The sequence below is a fragment of the Bos javanicus genome, chromosome 16 (genome assembly GCF_032452875.1).
Source record: "Bos javanicus breed banteng chromosome 16, ARS-OSU_banteng_1.0, whole genome shotgun sequence".
Lineage (NCBI taxonomy): Eukaryota > Metazoa > Chordata > Mammalia > Artiodactyla > Bovidae > Bos > Bos javanicus.
In genome coordinates, this window is record NC_083883.1 from 7,311,198 (window position 1) to 7,328,941 (window position 17,744).

General features: G+C 36.6%; 1 protein-coding gene across 2 annotated transcripts in view; it reads left to right on the forward strand.

Annotated features, from left to right (window-relative positions):
• The window catches only part of KCNT2 (potassium sodium-activated channel subfamily T member 2), a 435,264-nt gene that overhangs the window by 293,192 nt on the left and 124,328 nt on the right, over positions 1-17,744 (forward strand). For both annotated transcript variants that reach the window (XM_061382138.1, XM_061382137.1), the window contains exons 15-16: positions 14,772-14,921; positions 15,881-16,110. In XM_061382138.1, the coding sequence (XP_061238122.1) occupies positions 14,772-14,921; positions 15,881-16,110 (380 nt within the window). The remainder of the gene's footprint in view (positions 1-14,771; positions 14,922-15,880; positions 16,111-17,744) is intronic.

Below are 17,744 nucleotides of genomic sequence, written 5' to 3' on the forward strand. Positions count from 1 at the left end.
AACGAGGAGATGATAAGAAAGCAAAGCCTGGTCAAAGGCTGCCACTTCATTAGTCTTTCCCAGGAAGATAAAAAAGAGAAAGCATGAAAGCAAATAGTTCTGCTGGTTCCACAGAAGTCGGCTTCTTTGATCATGGCAGTTAAGATTGTGGTCCCTGGTGAGCCTTTCATCTCTCCCATGACAAGCACACACAAACACACACACACACACACACACCCAGATTGCAGGACTGGAGGTTTGAATCATATATCTGAAGGTTACTCATTTTTCTTCTGCAGAGATTAACCTTCACTGAAAATCTGCACAGAAATGCATTTTATTAGGTGTATCCAAAATCTATTTGGTTACCTGAGAAATGTTTTTCCACTTATTGAAAGATCAACTGGAACATTATTCTATTAAACATAGTTTGAGAAATACAGATATTGCTCAGTCCCTTAATAGCTCATCTTCTGTTATCAAATTAGATTTAAGTGTGTTCATTTTATTTATTGAGGACCCTCTTTGCTCTCATCCAAATTTATTTTTATGTCCTTAATTCTCATGATTCTATGTATCATGTTCTCCAAATAACATGATCCTAAATATACTTCATGGTTTCCGCCTTCTGCATCTTTTTAAATGTTGTTCCTTCTGCCTTGAATTTTTTTCTTCTGCTTTCCTAGAGGATTTTCCTGAAATTCAAAGATTCTATCTCCTTGTGAATATTTTTAAGCTCCCCAATTTAACGTGATGTCTCCTTTCTATGAGCTCATGTAGAATGTTATGACATTCTACCAGAGTATGTATTAAGGTCCTTTTATTTTTTCCTACTTGATAGGGCATAATTTCATTTAAGGTAGAGAACATGCCTTATTCATGCCTTATATAATATATTTTTTTCCAGCTTTGCTATAATCAACATGTAGCATTGCCCAAGTTTAAGGTATACAATGAGTTCTCCAATTTTACATGAAGCCATTGATTTATTTATAGCCAGTGAACAAAATGTAGATATTTACATTTTTAACAATGTAAAAAAGGTGCAGCAAATGATACTTTAGAGTAAAATTAGGTGGAAGAGATGGAAGGGAAGAGGATGGCTAACAGCTCAACTTACAGAACGGAAAATCAAAAGACTTATATCTATAGTCACTAATACTTTATATACGTATAGCCCTGAGAGGAATCTTCCCTGAGCTAGTTCTCTAGTCTCACACCTCAGAGAATGTGATCAATAGAAGATTGATACAATCTTCTACAGTGATGCAGTCTACAACCTTCCACAATTGATACAATCTTCTATAATGATATAGTAATACAATTTAATAGCATATTTTTATTAAGAAATAACTCAAAACTCTTCACATTAAGCCCAGAATTTGGAAGCATTTCCATCAATTTATGAATGAAATCACATGTTTAAGATAGCACTAGAGTTAAAATATAACTAATCCTGGGAAGGATTGAACGCAAAAGAAGAGAGTGGCAGAGGATGAGGTGGTAGGCGATATCACTGACTCAGTGGACATGAATTTGAGCAAACTCTGGGAGATAGTGAAGGACAGGGAAGCTTGGTATGCTGGGGCTTCCCTGGTGGCTCACGCGGTAAAGAATTTGCCCACAATACAGGAGACCTGGGTTTGATCCTTGGGTTGGAAAGATCCGCTGGAGAAGGGAACGGCTACCCACTCCAGTATTCTGGCTTGGAGAATTCCGTGGACTGTATAGTTCATGGGGTCGGGAAGAGTCAGACACGATTTAGCAACTGAACAACAACAACAAATTGTAATGTTTGGTCATTCATTCATTCATCCTTTCCGCAGATAATAATTATTTGCATCCATACAGTGTAAGGCACTATGTTAGAAGTTCGATAAACACAAACATACATACATTCCGATCACAAAATCTAACATTCAGTACAGGCAGCACACACTGTAGACATGGCTTATGTATGTTTGGAATGTGTTATAAATTTCTCCTAGTAGATCTAGTAGTAGATTTCTCCTAGTAGATCTCCTAGTACGTTAGTACAGGTTCTTTTAGCTATGGTAAGATTAGTTTGCACACCTTGAGGCTAAACCAAATGAAAGCGTGGACAGACACTAAAGAAACTTGCTGCTGCTAAGTCACTTCAGTCATGTCCGACCCTGTGCAACCCATAGACGGCAGCCCACCAGGCTCCCCCATCCCTGGGATTCTCCAGGCAAGAACACTAACTTGCTACTTACACATAATTTTAAAAGAGCAAAAAAAAAAAAAAAATCCTCAAAAAGATAAAATGTGAATAATAGCTATAGGAGCTTATGAAACTTCTATATCCCCAATATTAATATTTATGGAAGACAACTTTCTTGAAGATGTCACTGTGATGTTCTAAACTAAAAGGACAAATATCAGAGAGCAATTCAAAAGCATCAGGGCACAGAGAGCTTGACCATAAGCTAAGCACGTGGTACTTATTCTGTGAGCAAGCAGTCTGTGTTCTGAGAGAGGCAGGGAGATGGCACATTTTAGCTATAAATGTTTATGAATGCTGAAGGAGAGCAGTTGAAAATCAGTGGGGTAGGATCTATTTAATAATGGAATTAAAGAGCTGAGACTGCAGTGTCATTATGAGAGATGAATTTCTATTTCACCTGACAATTTAAAAAGTAGATGAAAAGGCTTTGCAAGTGTTTTTAGGATTTGTTTGTGTGATAATTAGGTGACTTCTTGAATTAACTGAGCACTTCAGAAAACCACACTAGAGATTTTGAAGAACAAACAAACTTTAAGGGAAATGAGTTTGGAACACTTTCATGTACAATCAGCCTTTCAAACTTAAAGTTTGAGCTCTATTTCATTTCTTCTTTTGAAATCGCTTTCAAAAGGATGTTCACTGTTTATGTTCACTATTGAGAATGCTTGAAAGCTCAATGGCATTTCTCTGTTATAGCCACTTTCACAGCGATTTTTCTTATCCTGAGAATGCAAACAGCTTTCTGGTTCCATCTAGTGGTAGAAAATTGATTATCATCCTCTACATGGTTTTAATCTTAGGACTCAGGTTTTTGTTTTGAGGTCTAATAACATAAAAAACTGGGGAAGTTCTGCTTCAAGAGTAGAGATGCATAAATCTCTTCCTGGAAGACAGAAGCATCTTCATTTTGAGTATTATTACTTCTTCTACTTAGAGTTCTTGACTACCTTTCTCCCTAGTAAGATAATCCAACTTGTGTGTCAAATTGAGTCCCAGACCAGGAAGAATAAATGTTCATCCAAAGTTGTATGTTAGCCCTTCCTTTTGTGACCTCACCTGTGGTAGAAGTTTCTGTCTACTCCAATATGCCATTTCCACTCCATAAATTACAATTATGTTTTCAATGACACAGGCTACCATTTGTCAAAATCAGTTCTTTTACCTACAGTATTGACTGTAGATTCCTGACACTGATAGCAAAGGAAAATCAGAATACCATTAAATACTTTAATTTTTAAATAAAGTAGAAGCTTTAGACCACATGAATAAATTACATTCATTTTTAAATTAATGTGTGTGTTTTCAGAGACTCTCCTCTAAAGAATATAAACAATTATCTGGAACCAAGCTGACATTAATTGGTGAACTACTAGAGTATGGAATTAAATAAAATGTTAATTTTAATTAGATTAAAACCTTTGGGTCACTTGTTTTAGGCTTTTTAAAATCTACTTTCAATTTAATATAATGAGGCAACAAATATAGTTTCTTATCCTCTTTAAAATAAAGCACCAATAAGGGAACTTGATCTTATCTAATTCTGCAATTATAAATTTAAATGACATCCTTTTCCTAAGGCAAAGATTTCCCCCAGTTATATGTAAAGCCTTTTATTATACATAGATGAATGGGTATTTATACCAAAGACACCTTGTGACAGTATGTTCTTTATTCCCATGGAGGTGAAAATAATTTCATTTGGTAATAAAAATGAATATATAAAAACAGCTAATTTGGCAATCTGTGTGAATTTTAGTGAATCTGAAACACCATTTATTGTATATTTAAATACATTATTTAGGTTTGAAAAGAACAAAATGTACTAGCAAAACTAAATGCGATAATTATAATTCAGAGGTGTTCAAGATAGCAGAAGGATTTCCACTAATAATTTCACTGTACAACCGTGAAGGCAGTAATGCCTGCCTGCACTCTATAGTTTACCTTTGTTTTTGTGGTATCTTTAAATACATGAAGAAGATATGAACACAAAAATTCAATTTTACCTTCTAAAAGTTATTAGTATGAATTTTACAAAAAAATCACCTTCTTAGAAATAGGAAGCTGTCAGTCAAGTAAGCTTTTATGCTATTTTTTTTTAATGCACACATTACTGAGTGGGGTAATTCAGTACATTCCTGAAATAAAAACAGAGAGCGCAGTATAATAAGACTTCAGGGTATTGCATCTGGAACAGGAAATTCCAGTTAGATTCTTATTTTCTCCTTTTGGGAAAAGTTGATGTGGGGAAACTTTGAAAATCAAAACCATATCAGATTCTTTTACTGCATTCAATAGCCGAGGAAGCACATTTCTACAGTTGCAGACCCAAGCACTTACTATTTGATGATCCTATTCCAGTGGGTTGGTTTTGTTGCAGCACAGGAGACAGTATGTGAGTGAATTTATTCTCTGGCAATAAATACCCATCCCTGATAGCTCAGTTGGTAAAGAATCTGCCTGCGATGCAGGAGACCCCAGTTTGATTCCTGGGTCGGAAAGATCTGCTGCAGAAGGGATAGGCTACCCATTCCAGTATTCTCGGGCTTCCCTTGTGGCTCAGCTGGTAAAAAATCCACCTGAAATGTGGGAGACCTGGGTTCAGTCCCTGGGTTGAGAAGATCCCCTGGAGAAGGGAAAGGCTACCTGCTCCAGTATTCTGGCCTGGAGAATTCCCTGGGGTATAGTCCATGGGGTCAGCAAAGAGCTGGATGTGACTGAGCGACTTTCATTTTTACTTTCACTTACCTTGAAAGTGTAATCATGGATTAACCAGGGATGTGCACTTTGCATTTGAAAGAAAAGCAAAATCATTTGTCAACTTTAATTTATGCACCACTGAAAAGTTAGATATTTCTAACTGGGGCACAATAAGCAGAATAAAACAAACATAACATTTCAAATTTTTATTTTATTTTATTTTATTTTAGTGAAAGCAGGTTTATTTAGAGAGATACACATTCCATAGACAGAATATGGAATATTCTATCTCAGAGACAGATTATGTCCATCTCAGAGACAGACCTAAAATACAGGGTGGTTAGTATTATAGGCTGGATAATTTCATATGCCAGTGAGTGAATGGGATTATTCCAACTATTTGGGGAAAGGGGTGTGGCTTCCAAGAATTGGGTCACTGCCCACTTCTGGCCTTTTATGATCGTGAGAGGGACTTTTCATCTTGTCCCCAAATTGGTGACCACAATCTAAAACCAAGGAGGAAAAAGAGTCAAGTATCCCATTTTCTAATCTCCCCACCCTTCCATAGAAAGAAAAGATCAGAGAAAGCCAGTAGAGCAACACAGTGTGTTTGCACCTACCTTGGTTGTGCAGATGGTAAATAATGTGCCTTCAGTGCAGGAGACCTGGGTTCAAGTTGCAATCCCTGGGTCAGGATGATCCCCTGGAGAAGGGAATGGCAACCCAATCCAGTGTTCTTGCCTGGGAGTGGCAAAGAGTTGGACACAACTGAGTGACTAACACTTTCATTTTCACTAGCCTCATGAAATGAAGTTCATGAAATGACCTAATTAATACTCGTGGAGAATAAGGCGTGTCTGCAGAAAGCAGGGACCAGTATGTCCTTCCCCAGTTGGACATCGGTGTATGTAGTTTTCTGATTTGAACATGAGGAAAAAAGAATCAAAGAGAGAGAGATGGCAGAATCTGCACTCCCATGCATGGGTTTCCGGCATCAGAGCTGATGACTTGAAAAGATCTATGTTCTCTCTGTGGTACCCTGTCAAGGGTGCTGCTACGAGGTGAGGAAACCCAAGAAGCCAAAGGCTGTAAGGTGCGCGGGACATCTGTCTGGGAAGTAGGTTAGACAGAGTGGACAGAAATTTTTTCCTTCCCAGGGATGGTACACAGGGAAGTGGTCCCACCCCTCCACACTCCACAAACATGTTTACATGACTCTAGGAGATGCCTTTGATGACCAGTGTGAGTCACTTCAGAGCCGCAGCATTCCAGGGAGAATTAGCCTCAGCTGGGAAGATTGGACTTTCAAATCAGATGAGACAGAGCTTTCTAATCATTGAACAGGATTTGAAAGAAGTGGGAGCTCCCCAGTACATTATTATTACTGGACAGGAATTGGAGATTTAAAAGAGCTTGGGTGAAGGCTACAGGGTCTTGAAAATTTTGACATGAAAGTTGCAATTTACTTCACCAGACATTTTTGTTTGTTTTCTCATAAACAGTTCTCTATCACCTCTCCTTATACTTCTCCTTTCTTTTTCCAAATATATGTGTATATATATGTAAGACCTTTGTTTAGGGTTTAAGCATGCAGAAAGGAGCAGGCATAAGCCTCCTTTCGTTCTAGGATGTGCACTGAAACATTTCTAAGGCTCTCATGACTATGGTATTGGATTTATGAATTTTTACAGCATGACCTTTTGTTCAGGGAAAATAGAGATTTTTTTCAAGCATTGAGCACAAGCTTTTATTCTGTGTTTCCTCTATTTTCCTAGTAGAATATTTTCTTTTTATGTTCTTTTATTCTCTTTTTTCTACTAACACCTTTTCTAACAACTGGAGCTGGCATTATTTTGAAAATTAAGGTAGACATAAATCTGTCTAGGAAGAATTTATTACTGTTTAATTTCCAGTCAGTTACTATACAGTCAGTTACTGTATAATGCAATTACTACTGCATTACCAGTCAGTATGGTAAAGTAGCCTGTAAAGGGTCAGAAATATAAACTACAGGCTATATTATTTTACATGCTGGAGTTTACTTTGAGGCTAACAGTAAGTAAATGCAGAAGCAGACTGTCTTCCCTAAATGGTCATTCGATTCACGTAAACACAGAGTAAGTCTTTCTTAAGTGGCTTTTCATAATTTTCATGAAGCTTTTCATTCTTTGCTTTTTGTCCTTAGTATCTTTATTGTTTTTTACTGCTGCTGAGGTTAAGTTAATTTCATGTCCATTTATGATTATGAAACTCAGTGAAGGCTTTTTCTCCTCATTCTAATAGCAAATTCATCATAGGGAAAGTAATTGATAAGATGTAAAAATGATTTTGGTGAAGGAGAAAGGAATTATATAATTAGAAAAGCAAAAAGTTAGTAAATGAGCATGAAGAACACTGTTAGGTTATACTCTGTTCATTTAACAAAACATTTATTAAGACTTACTCTGTCAGACCAGATGTCTTGTCTCAGAGATAGCATGGTAAACAAGAGATGGTCCTTTGTCCCATGGAGCCTATTTCACAAGGAAGCAAGACATTAAGGATTAGTCAATATAATTTAATGTTATACTATCATGAAGTCCACCGCTGCATGGCTGAAAGAGTAATGACTGAACTGTGGGTCCAAGAATGAGGAGGACATAGGAGGAAGAAGGAACAGGTTAGAAGACCTGGATAAGAGAGATTCTTGATCAGGGGAAACTAAAGTTTGCTGGAGCGCCCAAGAAAAAGGAGGCAGAAATGACAGATGAAATTTGGAAGACAGGCATGGCATAGGTCAGGAGGGATTGGTAGTGATGATGAGAAAGTTTACCTTTTTCAGATGGGAGGAGGAAACTCTTTAATTATTTTTAACAGGAAAGTGACCTGAAGTGATTTGAGATTTTGCAATTCATTCTTATTGTAGCACCAATCCATATAAGAGGCAAGGAAATGGAGTAGGAATATTTTAAGAGTGTAAGAGTTGATGATGGAGAAAAGGGTAAGTGGTGCATTCAAGAGTTATTTAAGTGGTAGAATTCTCTTGTATAAAATGTAAATAGATTATTTACTCAGCTATATGATTATTTTTGTCTCATTAAAATATAATTTTTAGTTAAGTCTGCCCAGATACATGAAGTAGAAAAAGATGAAAGAAAATAAGGAGAGAATGATAAGTTGAAAACAAGAGGTTTATGCTTTTTTTTTTTTTTTTAACAAATCTATAGGCTCTGAAATGCCCTGTATTATTAATAAAGGTTGGAGTAAATTTTGGCTCTCAAATTCTAGGAGCCCGAAGAAAAGAAATAGAACAGCTCCACATTCACACTGAATGTTAGACTATTCAGAACTGAAGCTTCTGAATAAAAGGCAGTGTTTGTCACAGACTCTTCTATCCGTGCTGGCAAGACCAAAGACTTGAAACCACTGATCCTGTTTCTTTATCTATGTGATGGGCATAATACTAGCATGCATCTTAAAGGTTTCAGAAGAATCAAATTTTGTCATGAAACAAATGTTTTGAAGTCACTTCACCTTATTCTGTAAAATGCTCCCACAGAAAACAAGATAGACAGTAGTCTGAGAAGTTATGGTGTTTACATTCTGCTTCATGCTAAGTGAGAGATGGTGGCAGAAAGAGACAAATAACAAGCATACAAATGAAGTTATGTCAGTATCACAAAGATGTCAGTTTCACCCAGATTTATTAATCATTGCGATAATCATATCAACAATTTTCTTTTTCAAGTAATCAAGCTGATTTTAAGTTCATATGGAAAAATGAAGAAACCAAAATAGCAAGAAAAATTTTGAAGAACAATAAAGAGAGGGATTACCCTGATGTATTTTAGAACAATTTTGTACCTAAAATAATTGATATAGTGTAGTGTTAGGGAATGGACAAAGGCAAATCAACTTGACAGACTAGAAAGTTGAGAAAGAGGCCCATAGGCATCTCGGAATTTGGTGTTTGATAATGGAGTTATTTTAAATCATTGGTTAAAAAATTGAACTATTCAATAAATTGAGTAACTGGGTAGCCATTTGGAAAAAAGTTGATACATTCATCATAGTATAAAGGGAAAATATTACTTTCTGCTTAAATAAAATGTTACTCTCAAAATATTGGTAAAGGGGGTGGGTGTATAATATACCCTATAATGCTTCTTTGAAAGGTAGCAGTGAAAAATTATATCAACAGAAACTTAAAATCCTTACTAGTTTTGGCTTGTTTCTTCATTTTTGTGAACATGCATTTCATTTTTAAAATCTATTTCAGACACTTAAATGCACAAGAATATTATCATGAGCATCCATGAACCTAGCATTCGAAATGTTTTTTATTTCAATTGTTTCTGAAGCCCACATATATGATCTCTGATTTACCTGTCTTCTCCCTAGGACCTAGTTCACTAAATACTCTACCTAAAGCTCCTTAATTCTTCAAACATTTTATATTTGATATTTCCCCATGATTCTCACTAAGCATTAGTTCTTGCATTTTCACTTTTAGCTGTATGGAATTTACTTATTTATTCACTCATTCGATCATTTAATTTTTGTATTTCTGATGAACATTCGGTCCTTAAGGTGTTTATTCCTATTTTTCTTTTCTGTCAGCAAATACACCTAGGTCCACCTTTAGAACATGCCCAGAATCTCCCCTGGTCCAAAGCCATCACCTTCTGGCTGGATCCTTGTGGTAAAGTCCTCACTGATCATTGCCACTGCTTCAGTCTATTCTCAGAACAATGACCAGAGGGATTTTTTGCAAAATATAAATCAGAATCTTTGCAAATTTTCCCAATAAAGCCCAACATGATCTTAAGATTTTAGAAATCCCCGTGTGACCCGTTTCCCTGCTAGTTATTCCTCTGGCCTCAGTTCCTCCTCCTCCTGGCTTTTCCTCAGCCACCCCAGGCACCGCCCTGTCCCAGGGAAGTGCTTGCTGTTGCTTCTGCCATAAGCAGTCTTCTCTGCTATGGTTATCTCTCTCACTCTTTTCAGGATTTTTACTTAGATGTTATTCTCTCAGGGAGGTCTACTTCAATTATGCATTTATTTTCCAACCCAGCCCTGAAAATTTCTCTCTTTTTTCTCCCTACCACTTACCACTTCCAACACATAATTTGCTTTACTGCCAGTTTTCCTCCACTAGAGGCTTCAAGAAAGAAAGCATTTCTGCCCTTTTGTCAACTGCCTTAGCCTTGAAATCTAGAACTTTTCTTGGCACATCCCAAGTGCTCAATAAATATTTCATGTAGGAATTAATAAGTGAGACCCAGACATACCCATCAGTAAAAGATGGAGTGGCTAAGTTCCAACATTTCTCAAGCAATTAACATGAAGTGAAAAGGAAAAAATTCTGTATATTTACAATTAGCTGAAATTAGAGACTCATTAAAAAATGTTTGGTAAAAAGGTGCCATTATGAAATAGCATGAAGACAAGCAAGTGATTTAAGGAAATTCATTACAGTCATCCTTGTCAAAATCCCTCCTTTTCTGTTCCCTTCCAAGTTACCACATTGCATTTCCATTTCAGCAGCTGGAATTAGATTTGTAATTCACTCGAACAGCTCTTAGTGCCCTTATGCAACTATTATTTGACCCTATGCTGCCTTTCAGATGCCAAAGAAACCCTGATGAATTACTGGCAACTTCTCTCATGTTTTCAGGCTTTTAAATGGATTCTGTCTTTGCCAAGTGCTATCTTGCCAAGCAGCAGTATGGTACATATCAAAGATAGCTTTGTTTTTATTTGAAAGGAAAAGGTGTTCTCCACCAAGAATAATCATTCTTAGGAAACAGTAGTTAGATGTAGCCATATGTATTCCATAGTCAAATGTGTTTTGTTTTACATTTTCCTATTTCCAAAAATATATTAATATTATAGAAAAAAAGGGTAAAGGCTTTAAGAGTAATATTGTTCATATTGTTGACTAGGAATGTTGAAAGTAGCTCCAAAATTCTGCAATAAAGAAGATATACCAGCAAAATAATAATGTAAACTAATATTTACTGAAGATTACTATGCTCCCCAAATCTGCTAAATGATTAATTTGTACTGCTAAATGATTTATTTGTACTATCTCATTTAATGCAGCCCAGTACCACTGATAATTTTTTTTTATGGAAGTAAAGTATCATAGAGAACTTAAATAACTCACCCAAGATTGTAGAGTTAGGGTTCAGATCAGGCAGTCAGACTCCAAGGCCCAGGATCTTAAGTCTTAAGCTTCCCTGTCATAACAAACACACTCTTCCAACAACACAAGAGAAGACTCTATACATGGACATAACCAAATGGTCAACACCAAAATCAGATTGATTATATTCTTTGCAGCCAAAGATGGAGAAGCTCTATACAGTCATCAAAAACAAGACCAGGAGCTAACTGTGGCTCAGACCATGAACTCCTTATTGCCAAATTCAGACTTAAATTGAAGAAAATAGGGAAAACCACTAGACCATTCAGGTATGACCTAACTCAAATCCCTTATGATTATACACTGGAAGTGAGAAATAGATTTAACGGACTAGATCTGATAGAGTGCCTGATGAACTATGGAATGAGGTTCGTACATTGTACAGGAGACAGGGATCAAGACCTTTCCCATGGAAAAGAAATGCAAGAAAACAAAATGGCTGTCTGGGGAGGCCTTACAAATAGCTGTGAAAAGAAGAGAAGCGAAAAGCAAAGGAGAAAAGGAAAGAGATAGATAAACATCTGAATGCAGAGTTCCAAAGAATAGCAAGAAGAGATAAGAAAGCCTTCTTCAGTGATCAATGCAAATAGAGGAAAACAACAGAATGGGAAAGACTAGAGATCTCTTCAAGAAAATCAGAGATACCAAAGGAACATTTCATGCAAAGATGAGCTCGATAAAGGACAGAAATGGTATGGACCTAACAGAAGCAGAAGATATTAAGAAGATATGGCAAGAATACACGGAAGAACTGTACAAAAAAGATCTTCATGACCCAGATAATCATGATGGTGTGATCACTGACCTAGAGCCAGACATCCTGGAATGTGAAGTCAAGTTGGCCTTAGAAAGCATCACTATGAACAAAGCTAGTGGAGGTGATGGAATTCCAGTTGAGCTATTCCAAATCCTGAAAGATGATGCTGTGAAAGTGCTGCACTCAATATGCCACCAAATTTGGAAAACTCAGCAGTGGCCACAGGACTGGAGAAGGTCAGTTTTCATTCCAATCCCAAAGAAAGGCAATGCCAAAGAATGCTCAAACTACTGCACAATTGCACTCATCTCACACGTTAGTAAAGTAATGCTCGAAATTCTCCAAGCCAGGCTTCAGCAATATGTGAACCGTGAACATCCTGATGTTCAAGCTGGTTTTAGAAAAGGCAGAGGAACCAGAGATTAGATTGCCAACATCTGCTGGATCATGGGAAAAGCAAGAGAGTTCCAGAAAAACATCTATTTCTGCTTTATTGACTATGCCAAAGCCTTTGACTGTGTGGATCACAATAAACTGTGGGAAATTCTGAAAGAGATGGGAATACCAGACCACCTGACCTGCCTCTTGAGAAATTTGTATGCAGGTCAGGAAGCAACAGTTAGAACTGGGCATGGAACAACAGACTGGTTCCAAATAGGAAAAGGAGTTCGTCAAGGCTGTATATTGTCACCCTGTTTATTTAACTTATATGTAGAGTACATCATGAGAATCGCTGGACTGGAAGAAACACAAGCTGGAATCAAGATTGCTGGGAGAAATATCAATAACCTCAGATATTCAGATGACACAACCCTTATGGCAGAAAGTGAAGAGGAACTCAAAAGCCTCTTGATGAAAGTGAAAGTGGAGAGTGAAAACGTTGGCTTAAAGCTCAACATTCAGAAAACGAAGATCATGGCATCCAGTCCTATCACTTCATGGGAAATAGATGGGGAAACAGTGGAAACAGTGTCACACTTTATTTTTCTGGGCTCCAATATCACTACAGATGGTGACTGCAGCCATTAAATTAAAAGACGCTTACTCCTTGGAAGGAAAGTTATGACCAACCTAGATAGCATATTCAAAAGCAGAGACATTACTTTGGCAACAAAGGTCCATCTAGTCAAGGCTATGGTTTTTCCTGTGGTCATGTATGGATGTGAGAGTTGGACTGTGAAGAAGGCTGCGCGCAGAAGAATTGATGCTTTTGAACTGTGGTGTTGGACAAGACTCTTGAGGGTCCCTTGGACTGCAAGGAGATCCAACCAGTCCATTCTGAAGGAGATCAGCCCTGGGATTTCTTTGGAAGGAATGATGCTAAAGCTGAAACTCCAGTACTTTGGCCACCTCATGCAAAGAGTTGACTTATTGGAAAAGACTCTGATGCTGGGATGGATTGGGGGTAAGAGGAGAAGGGGACGACAGAGGATGAGATGGCTGAATGGCATCACTGACTCGATGGACGTGAGTCTGAGTGAACTCCGAGAGTTGGTGATGGACAGGGAGGCCTGGCGTGCTGGGATTCATGGGATCACAAAGAGTCGGACATGACTGAGCGACTGATCTGATCTGATCTGATCTGATAGCTCAGTTGGTAAAGAATCTGCTTGCAATGCAGGAGACCCCACTTTGATTAGTGGGTCAGGAAAATCTGCTGGAGAAGAAATAGGCTACCCATTCCAGTATTCTTGGGCTTCCCTTGTGGCTCAGCAGTAAAGACTCCACCTGCAGTGCAGGAGACCTGGGTTTGATCCCTGGATTAAGAAGATCCCGTGGAAAAGGGAATGGCAACCCACTCCAGTATTCTGGCCTAGAGAATTCCACAATCCATGGAGTCACAAAGAGTTGGACACGACTGAGCGACTTTCACTTTCAAGAAGGAATGAACTACAAATGAAACATACCTGGAAAATATACATTAAAAAAAAAAAAACTTACTGACACTTTGAAAATGTTTATAAATGTTTATTTCCCAGTAACCCTTCAAACAAAACTCAGTTAAAAATATGATAGGTATGACTTTAATCCATGCAGAAGCTACAGAGATTATGGTGAAATATTTTTGATTTTTATAAATGTATCATATTTATTCTAGAATGTGTATTTCTTGTACTTAACAGTTCATAAGCTTTATTCACCAAGTGGAATTTATTGTACAAAATGGGAAATCATTCATGTATCTTCACAATAAATTTTGCATAAGTTGAATTTTTGATACATTTCTAAAGCCACTGAGCAGGCTATTCTAGAGGGGGGAAAAACAAACTACATTTTCTGTGATAAACTTACCTTCTTTTTTAAAAGTACTTTTGAAAATCTCTTTCAGAGATTCTTTTATCACAAAATGTATCTTTTGTTAACTTCTACACAATTGAGAGAATGCCACTGTATGATTTGGACAGAAATAAAGAGTATATTTTTTTTATGAAATCAAACTGAATAATTGAGATGTGTATATTTATAATTTTAAATACAAAGCAAAGTAAAAAACATACAGGGGCCAAGCAGGTCTTATAAATGGGATGAAGTGGGTTATATTATTGAGACTATAAGACAAGTATATGTAGGCTGTGCATGACTTAATACACATAAAAATTCAGTTGCTACAGCTCTATGGTTCATGATCACAATAAATGCTTTTATTAATTGGATTGTGAAATCATTTTAAAGAATTTTCCATTTAGCAAGTATCTATATTCTGTAGTTTCGAAATTCTTGTAGGTGACTCTTTGTAAATATTTGGTGATCACGTCATCACTTTGAACACAGATACTTCTTTGAACTGTGCTTGTTCCTCCTGAAGTTGGGAAACTCTGGAGCATGTAGGACAGCAACTGTGCTTTGAGCCACATTCACTGTTTGTCTCTGTGCGTGTGTATGTGTGTGTGCTTTTGTTGCAGAGAAGGCCAGCAGTCGCCAGAACAGTGGCAGAAGATGTACGGCAGATGCTCTGGGAATGAAGTGTACCACATCGTTCTGGAAGAAAGCACATTTTTTGCTGAATATGAAGGAAAGAGCTTCACATATGCTTCTTTCCATGCACACAAAAAGTATGTTTCCTTCTCAGAATGGAATTAAAATATTAATTTACATCCAGTTTTCCATAATGCAACCCATATTGGTGCTCATATTGAAGTATTTTTGAATTATTATCATAATTATTGAGACATTTGAATTCTCACCTTTTGTATGGTCTCTACAAGTTAAGATTCTTGGGCATAAAGTATAATTTAGTAGGAATATTGACTGAAAATGAAAGCGTTTTTCACTTAGTCATGTCCATCTCTTTGCAACCCCATGGACTATAGCCCAGCAGGCTCCTCCTCTCCATGGAATTCTCCAAGCAAGAATTCTGGGAGTGGGTTGCCATTCCCTTCTCCAGGGGATCTTCTTGATCCAGGGATCAAACCCAGCTCTCCTCTATTGCAGGCAGATTCTTTACTGTCTGAGGCACCAGGGAAGCCCAGTATTGACTTTAACATCTTTTCAATTATTTTTAAAAACATTTTAATGCTGTAGAAATTCACAAGAAAATGAATCTTTTATATAGATCTAAATTTTAAAGTGTTAATTAAAATACTGTTTTATTTTTTGGCCAAATTAAGATATACATTTGATGGTAAGACCCAGTATAAACACAAAATTTACCCGCCCCCCCCCCCCAAAAAATGCCCTTACTAAATGATATTTACTTTGATGTTTTCTTTTATCTTTTATTCCATTCTTTTTTATTAAAAAATGTATATATAGTCTTAAGTATCCAAATTGATTTCACAAAACACCAAAAATATTGGATTTTTTTTTTTTTTTGGTTTGTTTTCTTCTATAAAGATAAGAACTTTGAACTTATAGGATCTTTTCAAGCTTTAAAATCTTCCTATTTGAGGTTTTAATTTTCCTTTGCCTTTTAATAGTTTACTTATTTTCTTAATATGCAAGCTTAAGAAAAAAACTAAGACCTTTGCTGAACTTTAAACTTAAACTCCTTTATTTTCTTTTTTAAATTAAGGTTTGGTGTCTGCTTGATTGGTATTAGGAGGGAGGATAATAAAAACATTTTGCTGAATCCAGGTCCTCGATATATTATGAATGCCACAGATACATGTTTTTATATTAATATTACCAAAGAAGAGAATTCAGCATTTAAAAACCACGACCATCAGAAAAAAAGCAATGTACCAAGGTCATTTTATCATGGACCATCTAGATTGCCTGTACATAGCATAATTGCCAGCATGGGTAAGTATAAATAAATCTGAAAATATAATTAATTTCCTTCTTTAAAAAGAATAATAACTATATTTGTTTTGCTAAAAATTCCAAAGTCAAATTTAAAATATACTTGTGCGTATTACAAACTTGGTGACTAAATAACTAAATAAATACACAGAACAAAATTTCTAATCTGTTAAACTGGTAAGAAATTAAAATAGTTCAAAACTTCTAACAATAGTTTCATATATCTGATTAGAATATAAACACCAGACACTTCTGTATTTCTTTGTAAGTTCTACGTTCAGTTATCAATAATGGCTCTTTCAGATTCTCTCTCTGTTTCCCCAAACTCCCCAATCTTTTATCTAATCCTTACTGAAGTTGGCTTCTGTGACACAGAATTTTTTTAAAAAAGATTCAGACAAATAAGAACTTCCATTAAATTTTGTCACCAAACGACATAACAACCTACATGCACTTAGTTTCTATCACAAGGAAAATGTGTTCCTTCTTTTAGCTTATAGTATTTTAATATAAATACCCTTACTTATGCAGCAAGCCATTCTCCATTTCCCTCTTAGGGACTTCCCATTTTTATTATTCCTCATTACTTGAATTCTTATTTTTTTTTTTAAATCTCCAATTCATTCTTCCTCCCTGCTTCTCTTTCTCTGACTCTCTTCATGTCTCTCTTTACACACACACACACACACATTTCTGGACCGCATGCCTTGACATCTTCACAGATAAATTCCAAGTGTTGGCTTCAGTTGCTGGCTTGAAATCTGGCCATTCCCTCATGCCTCTACCAGTTCAGTCTGAAATCTGCAACCAGTATATCACTGAAACTGCTCTGGAAAGGCCACTGCTCTACTCTTCCTCACTAAATCCAGTGGAATCGTCACAGCCAATGACAATATTGACCATGTTCTTCTTAAAATGCTCTAGTGCTATTTCCTCTGCACCCTGCACATTCATTTTCCCTAAATTGTTGCGTCTGCTCTCAAAGATTCAATTCTTCTCCATAAATTGATGATCCCCTTACCTAAACCATGACCTTAACTCTCTTTTCATAGCAACATATTCAGCTGTCCACGGGCTATTTGGAAAAATCAAACAAGCATTGGAAAAACCAATGTGGTATATTCAAATTGAGCTAATCTTTCTATATTCATTCAAACAATTTCCTCCTTCATTTTTTCTTTTTTGCTAAAAAATGTGATACCATCATCCTTTGATTTGTAATGACAGAATTCTAATGTTTCACTATTTTTCTCTTCTTATACTTTGTATTTCACTGAATTCCACTAAATTTGATCAAGTGGCCTCTAAAGTCATTCGTTGCCATGTCCATACTCAGTTTGGTTGATCTGGGTCTCCATCATTCTGTCCTTCCACTGCAGAATCCCCCCAGTCTCTTCTCCATGCCTCCAGGCTTGCTGCCTTGCACTGCTCTCCAACTTGCTACCAGAGTAACAATTTTTACATAATGTTATAATCACGCTCCTGCATTAATCTTTAATCTCTTCCTATTAGCTATTGGGGAAAAAGTCTAAATTTTATACTATAAAAAGGTTTACAATTGGATGATCAAACTCTCTCTTTCTCTCTTTTTTTTTTTTACTTGAAGCAGTCCTTGTTTTCCCAGGACAGTACCA